Raw genomic sequence first — 12,205 nt, 5'->3', positions numbered from 1 at the left:
AACTATTGGCCTTATTTTATTATCAAGCTCATTTTAATTTATCATGGAATTAATTTATTTATTGCTTATTGCGACAGACCCCATGGTACTTCATGAATCCAGGGTATATTATCATTTAATAATGACAATATTTCAAAGGTCATGAAAGGTTTTGATAAACTGCATGCCATGTATACAGTTGAGTTTTTAGTAACTGCTTTAAAGGGTCTTACCATTTCTACTGATACAAAATTCTCTAAATAAGTTTTTAACAAAGTTCTCAGGCATGCACCAGTTAAAAGAAGTTTTTACTGGACAAGCTTCCATATGAGACTGAAACCATGGGCGTAGGTTTGGGTAGGGACGGTAGGGACATGTCCCGACCAATATTCACGGGATATGAAAAAGTCCCGACCAATTTTTGCCATATTGGCTCAAAGAACGTGGATCTACGATCTTTGATTAGCAGCAACAGGCGGTGCGCGGAACGGAAGCTTCTTAGTTTGACATTTATTATGAGCCTCCGAGACCGTGTCGGAACGGTGCTGTCGGGGGGGTGGGGGGAGGGGGAGTCAGTTGCTGTGGGGGGGTGGGGGGAGGGGGAGTCAGTTGAATCGTCGGACGTTCTTTGATTAGCTGCAAAAGGCGGCGGCTAGCTGGGCACACGCGTCTCCTTCTGAGTCTCCGAGACCATGTCGCCACCAAAAAAGAAAAGGACAGACATTAGAAGTTATTTCGCTACGTCGGCTGTAAGTACAGTGAGTGGACCCATAAGTTAGATATCTATCACGCAACGCATTTGTTGTAAAGTCCGGTGTTTAGTAAGGTCAGCACTGAATGTGAGGTAGAATAGGTCTGTTAATTATGTAATATTTTTTATTTTTTATTTTATTATTGATTTCTTCTTATCTGCAATTGTGTTTGCTGTATCCAGAGGATATTTCTTTTGATCTTACTTGTAACGTTTGGTGAATTTTGTAAAGGAAAAAGTAAAGTGTTCTTGAACTGATCTGCTGAGTATGACTGTATCTGGTTGTATACACAAGATGTATGATATGGTTATGGTTGGGGGGAGGGGGTTATTAAGCCAATGTGGTTTCCCCCCCCTTCTCAAAAATGTTCGGTGCTCTTGGGCATTTCACTGTGCTGCGGGGGCGGGGGGGGGGGGGGGGGGTCAAGGTCCCCACCAAAACTTAGACCGAACCTACGCCCTTGACTGAAACACAAAACAGTGATTGACTGGAAAGAAACAACCACCACAGCACAGAAAGCTGAAAACAGATGCATCACTGCACAGAAGTCCTTAAATAGCATGCATGCAGAGGAGCAGCACCTCTACCAACACTGCACTGACACACATGCAGAACACAAACCCAAGGAAGCAGCTGCAACCACCTAAAATCACAAACTTATTCATCAGTGCCCAGATTTACTGGTGGACAAAAAATTGAATTTGGTGTGTTAACAGAGACACATGAATAAATACCTTCAAGCTGGCTGAGAATCCAGTGTATTTCTCTGTCCTTAATTTTGGCATATTTTAGAAATATCTTAAATCACACAATAGTTATTACAGCAACGTAATATCACAGAGCCCTACTGTTTTATCCTACTGTGGGATAAAACAGCTGTTTAGACCTGGTAGTGGAATGAATGATTTCTAAGTTTTGGCCAATGTTCCTATGCAGGTCGCTATGACAATATAAACCCTAATAATGGTTGAAAGCCTGTTCATTTAAACACAAAGCTAAGCTAGCCCAGTAGCATTTTATGGTTTCTGTGAAGTGGAAGATTAGCTAGATATTCAATCTGAGGTCAGAAAAAATGCTAATGATAGAATGTTGGACCAATGTTAAAAAGACGAGGGATTATCAATTATGTAGTCATGTTGTTTGTAAAAATGCATATTTTATTCTCTTTTTGGTAAATAACTTTAAGCGCACACCAAATTCAATTTAAATATTTATGTTTTAAATCAAATGTTACCAAGACAAGCATGAACTAACACATGGTTAGAAAACATTCAATGGCAGTCAGACATAAAACAATTGAAACTGCAAAATGCTTGTTACAGCAAAAGGGAGAAATGACCAGCACACACCCGAATTCATGGATTTCTCAAAGACAGAGAATCACAAAGAGCCAATGTGTGCATGCACACTCGGGGCTGACCTTGGGGTTGGGCCCTTCTATTCCCAGGGCCATTAGCTGAGCTACTGTATGTTCCCGCAGGCTGTTGATTTCTGCCTGCTGCCGGCGGAGCTTGATGAGCAGCAGAGTCAGCTCCTCAGGCTGCACACAGCAACACAAAGAGGAGAACAAACAACTAAAGTTGACTTTTGTATTTTTGTCAGCATATTGGTTTGTTGGATGTATTGCTTCTTAAACAAGAGGATTATGTTCTTATTGCATTTATTTTAAACAAAACTCTGCATCACTTTTCTGGGACCCCAGTCATGTCTTATGCAGATGAGTGGCTTGCTTATGTTTAACACCTGAAATAAACATTTCAGCTTACAGCATTTTTTTTGGTTATGGTGTGTCTGTGACTGGCATCCTTGTCTCACAGATGGAGCAGGTGGAGGGTTTAATTTCGAATTCTGCCTCACTGTTTAGAGTTTGCATGAGTGGACTGTCTCAAAAAACAAAAAAACCCCATTAATGAGCAACTCTGAATTTCTGTAAATGAGTCCTGTAAAAGGCAAAAAGGGACAACAGGTCATCAAAAATGATGTTGTATTGGTGCACATGCTCTTTTTTCAATGAGTCCCGTATGTAAAGTAATGTTAATCATCTCATGCTAAAGCTAATGCTACATTCACAGTGCAGGCAATTCCCATTTCTAGCTGAAATTTGTTTTGCCTTTTTTTTCCCATCATCCTTCATACTCTGAATGAAGCAAACACAATCAGACTTCTGTATAAACAAAATCTCAGAGCGGCCCACAAGAGCAGTAGAAAAAGGTAGATGACCACCCATATAGCACACGATGTTAAATCAACGTTGAATTATAGTTAGAATCGTTGATATTTGGTTGAAGTCGACAAATGATGGTGGATCAACCATCAAACAACCATCCACCTCTATTAACTAACTGTTGAAACTGTCATTGAATCAATGTTTTGTGGTTGAAATCTAATGAATGACGTGCCGATGTCTGATCAACCTTTGATGTTCAATCAATGTATACTGTTTTACCGCACACCTTCCCCTCCTCTCCTCCTCATCAGAGCTCTGGGTCAGAGCATTTTATTACTGAGCGGGGGTTCTCACATTTTAAATAACACTGTAGAGGATAGTGAGTGGTGATTCCTTTCTGTACATTTTTACGTGTTAAAAATTCTTACTGACTGTTTGTATGTGATATATTGACACGAAAACATCTACAACAAGGAGTGGAGCAGTCCACCCCTACAGTGTATATGAGTGGGATGTCCCAATCACACAGCCGCTTCGCTATTGGCTTGTTTGCAAAAGATGTTAATTCAATGTTGAATTATGATCACAAAGGTTGAATTTATGGTTAAGGTCAACGACAGAAGCTGGATCAACCATCAACCTAGAATTGAATGCAATTCTAGCCAATTAACTAACGTTGAAACTGTGTCATTGAATCAATGTTGATTTATTGTCGATATCCATTGATTGAAATGCCAACATTGAATCCAGTGTTTCTCAGCACTGGTCCTCAGGGCACACTGTCCAGGAAGTTTTAGGCATTTCCCTAATTCAGCACACATGATTTTAATTGACATCTGATTAACAGGGTTTTGCTGAAAACGCAAAACCCTGATGCAGGTCAGTTTGCCTTGAGGACAAGGTTTGGGGAAGAACTAGTAATCTAAATGTTCAATCAATGTAAGCTGTTTAGTACTATGTGTTGACAACACTGAGTTGTGATTCCGTTCTGTACCCAGATTGCACATGATGGCAATTCAACATTGAATGATGTTGAATTCAACAAGCAAAAGCCAACAGCTTTTGCTTGTTGGCAAAAGCTGTTGGCTTTTGCCAACAAGCCAACAGCGAAGTGGTTGTGCTACTTCGCTGTTATTTACATGAGTGGGACATCCCACTCATGTAAATAGCAGGGGTGGACCGCTCCACTCCTTATAGTAAGTTGTAGATGTTTTTGTGTCAATATATCACACACAAACGGTCAGTAGGAATTCTATGAACAAGTAAGAAAATGTACAGAAATGAATCATCACCCACTATCCTTTACAGTGGTTAATTTAAAATGTGATAACTCACTAATAAAATGCTCAGACCCAGAGCTCTGATGAGGAGGAGAGGAGGGGGAAGGGGTGCGGCAAAACAGCATACAGTGATGGTTGATTCAACATTGATCAGACGTTGATCAGACATCAGCATGTCATTCATTAGATTTCAACCACAAAACAACATTGACTCAATGACACAGTTTCAACATTGGTTACTTGGCTGGAGGTGGATGGTTGTTTGATGGTTGATCCACCATCAGTTGTCGACCTCAACCAAAAACCAACCATTCTGACTATAATTCAACGTTGATTTACCGTTGTGTGCAATCTGGGCAGTTTGTTCCCTCATCACCTCCTCATCTCCCCCTACTCCCTCCCAAACCTCCCCCACCCAGCCGCTCCTCCCAACCTTCCCCTCTTTACCCCCTCTCGTCCCTTCTTCCCTCCTCCCCTCCTTGAACTCTGGGTCAGAACATTTTATTACTAGGTGGGGGTTAATCATGTTTCAAATTAAGCACTACATGTTGAGAACAGTGGGTCGTGATTCCTTTCTGTACATTTTCTTACTTGTCTGTAAATATTATTACTGACTGTGCATAATGTGTTGACACAAAAACATCTACAAGTCTGTACTAGGAGTTGTACAGTCCACCCCCCCGGTTTTACACTTGTGGTTTGTCCCAACCGAACAGCCACTTTGCTGCTGGCTTATTTGCAACCGGCTTCTGAATTGAATTCTCCTCTGAGCACTTTTATGGTAAGTATTTCAATATTACTTTGATCTTAAATGTGTTTATTGAAAAATAAGGGCATTGTTCTATGCCCATAGTAATCCTGGTTATTTTGGGGCAAAACGGATATTCTTAATAATTGAGATCATGTCTCCTTTTGTGTTATTTTCATCCTACCCACCACTCCAGGCATAAGTATGAAATCCTGCGAGATTTTGTGGGATTTGAATTTTTAAAATAGGGCGGGCCTATTGTTTGGTCTGGGAGAACATGTGGTGGACAAGGAAGTGTAAGGCTGGCTGGTCCAGGTGGACTTTAAATTGTTGTGATAGTAATCACTTGTTTTTAACTTTTTATTATGATATGCTTAGGGACGTGGTTAAATGAGCCTCTGTACCAGAACAGCTGAGTTGGATGATTACATGACCGTCTGCAGCCATCAAGAAGTGCAGAAAGTTGTTAATCCAGGTGAGACAGAAAGGAAACACTTAAAACATGCAAGGCAGGTGAAACACTGAACTAAACCTGCTAATGACTGATTCAGTCTGTTGATTCTTGGATTGGTAACTGGTTAAACTGAACTGGACTATTGTTACTTGTGTGGGATCTTTATCAGCATATAGACACTTTTTAAGGAATTTAATCAACTTATTTGGAAATATTTGTAGTTGATAATTTTTCCAACTACAGCATAAATCACCTTTTGCTCTATTTATTTGTCTCTGGTGTGTTAAATCAACACTGATCCTCCCTGAGTTTTATCCTTAGGTTTTCTGATAAACAGCCTTTATTTTAAAGATTGATTCCCTCATTTTAACATGAGTGCAGCATCATAAATGGTACACTATACTGCAGCTTGATAGGTAAATGTAATTGTATACTTAAACATTAAGATAAATATTAATGAAAGATTAAGATAAATATTAATTTAACAGTGAGTGGACATGGTGAACTATACGGTTTGTATTTGTTCTCAGACCTGTAACCAGTTCACTGTTTAATATTTCAATGTCTTTCAGAACTTTTCAAATGTTTATCTTTCTAACCGGCACCTTCCTCACTTTTATTTTTGTGTTTTTCAGCCACTGCTCTGCAGTTTGACCCAAAGCTGACTTTTGAGGACTGCAGCAAAACTGTCAAGAAGTGGCTTCATTATGCGCCAGAATGAGAGGAAGACATCACAAGGAATCAAAGTGACGCCAACCAGAGTCAAACTGGGGTTACCGCACCTTGTACCGTTTCTCTGGTTCATACAGTATGAAGCTTAACCTCATGGATGCTGTTCTGATGTGGACAACAGACTGTTGTTCTGACAGTCAAAAAGGAGTCAAATATGTTTAAATATCTGTCCCTCTTTTCTTAAATAAAATGTTATACCCATGTTGTCATTTTTAACCTTTTGTACACAGTTTACCCATCATCTGCCAATAAAATAGTGTGTTTAACATCAGTGAAGAAACTTTTAGCGGTATGTTATGATGTAGACCTATCAGACCTAAAAATGTACATAAATCTCTAGCTTTCATTCAATATAAAATCAACCCAAATCTGGGTTGATTTGGGTTAGGAATTCCTAACTGATTCCTAACTTGAATCAGTTAGGTTGATTCCTAACTGATTCAAAGTAATAACACAAATATGCATGTTAATTGACATACAGATGATGGTTGAGTCAACATTGATATGTCAGTTATGGTTGAAACCCTAACGTTGATTCAACATACAAGTGACCAACCACTTTCAATGTTTTTTCAATGTCAGCCTTCAACATTGATTCAATTTGGTTTCAATCATTCTGTGCTATCTGGGCAGTGACACATCCAATCTTTTTGTCTGTGTCACTGGAGACCTTTATGGGGACTTAAACACTGTTTAAGTCCCCATAAGTCCCCACGGCTCTGCTGTGTGATAACCAATTGCTCTGGTGAGCCCCATGTCACTTCTTAAGCACTGCAGTCCGTCTTACACAGTGGTCCATCCTGCAGCCTATCATTGTCAGCAGTCAGAGAAGAAGAAGTCAGAGTAGAGGAGGCCCGTTCTACTCCATGTCCACATTACAAATAAATCACACATGTAAACATGAAAAAAGCTACCGATTAATGCTTGCCATTCCAAATCCAGATCACCGCTGGAGTGTGTCTGAGTTAGATGGTTTTATATCCCAATGTGTGACAGACAAAGGATCTCTGTAAATAAAATAATTCAAACGGAACAGATTTTTAGCATATAGATAAACGTTTGGTATTAAGAATGTTCCAACATGTTCTTTTTTATTCCTTATAATAATAGTAATAATTTTATCCTTTAATAATTCTCTTTTCTTAAAAAAAGATAATAAAAATATATACATATATTAAATATTTCTTTTCAAAAAGAAAATTAAAAAAAAAAAAAATATATATATATATATAAGTTCTACTTTAAAAAAATAAATACATTAAAAAAAAATTGCCCTGGTGTACCCCACATCTTGCTGGAAATGTCTCGCTGGAGATGCACCAGCACCCCTCCAGACCCACGTAGAGACAAGGGTGTAAGAAAATGGATGGGTGGAACTGCAAGATTCACCACTCACCATTCAACCTAAGGAGGGCAGCACTGAGACAGTTTTAGGAATAATACTGCAGAACTAAACAAATGTATACAAAAATGTCAAAATTTGGTTGGATCGGTGTCATTGTGTAATTTATTCTAATTTCATAAACAGATATAAAACTGGGCTTAGTGACAAAGTGTGCTGAGAACCATGGACCCCTTGTATGTTATTTACATGTGGAAGTTTTGAGAATGAGCATGTCAGATATTTTTTACAAGTAATTGAATATATTTTCTTTAATTCACATCAATTTTGTTTATTTGAAAATGAGGGTGTATATGAAGGGTCGAAGCTGACATAGTTAAAAATAAAAGCATAAATATATATATTTTGTCAATAAAATATATTTTCTTTTGGCTTGTATGGCACTGGGCTACAGTACCATATAATGGTACTGTAAGCAACTGACAGCAAAGCCACTTTATGTTTCAGAATTCAACACCAAAAACACTTCCACACAATGAACAGAAAATTCAACCCATTACAGTTTTATGTTTATTTTGTGATTACTGTTGAGTGATCGCTTTGGTAGATTAGCTACTGCTGCTATTAGCTTATCTTACACTGCAGTGGTTGATTGGCTAAATTAAACACCTACTCTACTCATGATCTGTCAGAGTTGCTGTGTAGGTTGTCCTTTTGATTTGTTTTAAAGGTTTTGTTGGCTCTAGTGGCCTTTATTTGAAAGTAGTTTGACAGGAAAGAGGGGGAAGACATGTGGCAAATCTCACCAGGCCGGGAATCGGGCCTGCGACCACTGGCATGAGGACTAGGGCCTTGATGCGTGGGTTGTGCTTTGCCCCTGCACCACCACAGAACCCCATCCTTATGATTTCTTTACTGAACCGAAACATACTGAATTCCACATCACATCTACATGCTGGAGATGTCAAAGTTAAGCAAGAATAACTGAACTATTTTCCTCTCCCTCAAGCAGTTACTATCAAAGCTCTCCGTCCCTTTTTCTTTTATATATCAGGCTGTATATTTAAGAGTTAACGTGTTATGCTGCTAACGTAACAGTTTACCAGGGGTCACCAACTCCAGTCCTACCATCCTGCAACTTTTAGATTCACCTCTGCTCCAAAATGTCTGAATTCCCTCACCAGCATTCATTCCTCTCTGCAATAGGCTGGAAATGAGCAGTTTATTTGATCCAGGTGTGTTTGAGCAGAGACGCATCTAAAAGTTACAGGATGGTAGGACTGGAGGACTGGAGTTGGTGACCCCTGGTTTAAACCAATAGTTGTCATTGTCAGCCATCCAGGAAATGGGGGTGGGATCTTCTGCATGTGATGTCACGCTGCAAGGGGTCCATAAAGGTAATTAAATCTGCACTGTGAGCTGAGCAATATCTGATAGTTTATAGTTGCTTTACTTTGGAATTTTAGCTAATAAAATAAAAACAAATTTCACATAAAAAAATTGTTATAAAACCTTGAATATGTTCAAATCACCATTTGTACACTAAACCCATTTGAAATATTTGCTGAAACATTGCAACTGTATATTTCCTTTCGATATCCTAACAACATATCTTGAGGCTGTTATTCTTACCTGTTCAGAGATGCAAAATTGCAAAGAATTATGTCACTAATAATGAGAGGTGTGAAAAGGATCAAAACAGGCCACCATCACTCAAAATTGATAAACATGTTAGTGTTTGTTTTCTTTATTTGCTAGTAAAGGAACTATGGGAAGGTGCGGAGCAAAGTGAACACTCACCGTCTTCCCCTGCAGAGACTGTGGTGTGATGGTTTCAGGAGGGACACAGGTTGCCACAGACCGTCGGTCTGATGGACATCCATACTGTGATAGATGGAGAATAGATTGAACAGCCCAGGTAAAGATGTGGAACAAGCCTTAAATACACAAGGTTTGTATTTATGTATTCAAATACAAGCCTGCTGGCATATTTTTTTATGCCAGCAGCATAAAAAAATATGAAAAGAAATATTTTACCATAATTATTACGATTGTAGAATTGAGCCGTTCAAGATGCAGCTCCAATCCATTCTACTTCCATTCTAATTAATCTACTTAAAGAACTTGGTTCCACCACCTTCTGGCTAAAATATTACTTTTTGGGGCAATTACTCACTCTAGTTTTGAATGTCATACAGCTGGAAGGTTTTTACAGGCACTTTCTTATTTTTTGACATTTGTTATGATGAATAGCCATAGCAGCAATGTGATATTTTACAACCAGGTGCAGATGATTAACATCTCAAAGACTCACATAATACCTCAATTACAGCCCCAAACCTCAGATGAGTTCAAATGAGGCACTGTGGATGTGAGGAAACAGGTGAGAGAAAAGAGGAAGTTCTAATTATGTTTTCCATGAAGTCATGATGAGTAAGGTAAGGTAAGTTGTATGAACTCCAAACCCTAAAAAGGACCTAGCCAGAGTAACGGGATTGCAGCATTATGTGCTTGCAGGATTATATTCCCAAAGCCAGCATCTCTACATGGATTTATATCACAGGCTTTAACCCAGTGTTTCTCCACCCTCAACCACCACCCCCCGCATGTTTTAGATGTGCCTCTATTCCAGAACAGCTGATTCAAATGATTGCATGACCATCAAGTACTGCAGAAGCCTGTTAATCACCCAGAGATACAATTCAGGTGTGGCAGAAGGGAAACAACTAAAACATGCAGGACAGGGGGTCGGTGAGGACCAGGGTTGACTGCTAACACTGCTTTTGTCTGGCACAGGGATGTCCAAAGTGGGTCCTGGAGGGCCGGCATCCTTCATGTTTTAGTTAGTCCTCTCCCTGGTTTAACACACTTGCATCAAATGATGGCTCATTTGAAGGCCTAAGGAGAACATTGACTTGCTGAAGAGGTTGTTACTACCACCAGGGAGAGAACTAAAACATGCAAGATGCCAGCCCTCCAGGACCCACTATGGGCACCCCTGGTCTAGCAGCTAGACTAAATCAATGAAATGAACACATTATTCAACAGATTTACTTCAGAAACAAGCTCAGCATCCTCCTCTTCCACCACATCAAAACAGACATCCCACTCTCAACTTTCCTGCCATACCTCAAATGTTTTATTCTCCACCTCATTCATGGACTCTTCAGCTTCTACATGTTTGTCTTTGTTAGGACGGCCCTTAGCGGCTGGAGGAAGTAGGAGACTTGAGGCAGAGAAACTGTGCAAACCCACTGGGTGTTTATTCACCAACATTTAACAGACAAACAACCCTGCTTAGATTGGCCCAGGGTCTGAGCAGCAACACCACTGTGGCCAACATGCAGCCCTTTTATAGTCGCTGGCTGTTCCAATTCACAACCCACCAAGAAACAGGGTAAAACAAAATACATACACACAAAGTTTGACAAACTAACTAAATCCTCAGAATAATATATATTACCAAATACTATTAATTTTAAGCATCTCTACACATTTTTATCAATATAAATATAAATCCAACATTAAATTTATAAAATGCCTAGCTCTACTGCTCCCCCTCTTCCATCTGCTTTGGTCTCTTCTGGAACCTTTAAAAGGTGCTCAGGCCCCCAGGGAATCTTTTAGCCTGAACACCCTGCAGAGGAAGAGAGAGGTAAGCCACACCCACACAAAGCCTTCAAACAATCACAATACTTATTTTATCCTTTTGTTTGTATTTTAACAGGACACCATCAGTTCCAGCTGAGATGCAACTGAATAAAACACACAATCAATAAAACATTTCAATCTGTTTGTATCCGTTTCATTTCATTCATCATGCATTTCTTTTATCATTTAACACATTTCAAGTGTTGTGCTGCCAAGTAATGAAGACCTTCATTACAGTCTTCAACTGAATCGGGAGATGCTGCTGCTTATTCTGCTTTGTTTAGGTACCACAGAAAAGTCACCCATCAATCATCAATGACTATAAACCTGTTGCCTTGACATCCCACATCATGAAGGTCCTGGAGAAACTCCTGTTTGTGACCTGAGTAAACAGATACGCACATATCAGGACCTCCTGCAGTTTGCTTATCACTATGGAGCTGGAGTTGAAGACACCATCGTACACCTGCTTCAACAAACCCACTGTCATCTGGACAAAGCAGGCAACATGATTCCAGATCTAACAAGAACATAAAGGGAGAGGGCAAACCTGGAAAATTTTAAATAAATAAACTTCTGTGTTTTTCCTTTTTTTCTGTTCTACATAAAAAGGTTTGAGTTTTAAAGAGATTTCTTTATGGCACTTTTGCTGTCTCCCTTTGTCACCTAATATATTCAAAGAACTTTATGATGCTCCTAGGAACTCTTAATTGCTTCCAACAAAACCCTTAATCCCACTTTTGAGTGGAATACGAATTTACAGCAACCAGCAGTGGCTGTTCCTGCAAACTACAGCAGTCCATCTGTGAATAAAATCCAAAGGGAGTAGAGATATACTCGGGTGTAAATCCTACCCACTCCTGTTTCCCAGCCAAACTCTTCCATAACGATAGTTCACGCAAACTTCTCAGACGGCTGTAAAAACGGTAGGTTGTTTGGATAAAAACAATCTGAACTGAGATCAGATTGTTTAGGCAGAAAAAATTACGTGCCAAAGGCAAACACCATGATGTGGCAGCAGTGTGTGAATATGATATAGCACTGCCCAATGTATCAAATGTGCTCCAAAAAAGATGTTTTGCATGACTTGGCCTTCAAGG

At 39.5% G+C, this 12,205-nt stretch overlaps 1 protein-coding gene across 4 annotated transcripts in view; it reads right to left on the bottom strand.

Annotated features, from left to right (window-relative positions):
• The window catches only part of LOC106909250 (pleckstrin homology domain-containing family A member 5-like), a 143,690-nt gene that overhangs the window by 35,900 nt on the left and 95,585 nt on the right, over positions 1–12,205 (bottom strand). For 3 of the 4 annotated variants that reach the window (XM_088003259.1, XM_088003257.1, XM_088003256.1), the window contains 2 exons: positions 9,255–9,338; positions 2,152–2,271 (listed from right to left, as the gene is read on the bottom strand). In XM_088003259.1, the coding sequence (XP_087859385.1) occupies positions 2,152–2,271; positions 9,255–9,338 (204 nt within the window). The remainder of the gene's footprint in view (positions 1–2,151; positions 2,272–9,254; positions 9,339–12,205) is intronic. The other variant, XM_088003258.1, reaches the window with a different exon arrangement.

Source organism: Poecilia mexicana, unplaced genomic scaffold (assembly GCF_051168715.1).
Source record: "Poecilia mexicana isolate PSO_F unplaced genomic scaffold, ASM5116871v1 scaffold_23, whole genome shotgun sequence".
NCBI lineage: Eukaryota > Metazoa > Chordata > Actinopteri > Cyprinodontiformes > Poeciliidae > Poecilia > Poecilia mexicana.
This window is presented reverse-complemented; position numbering and strand designations above follow the sequence as displayed.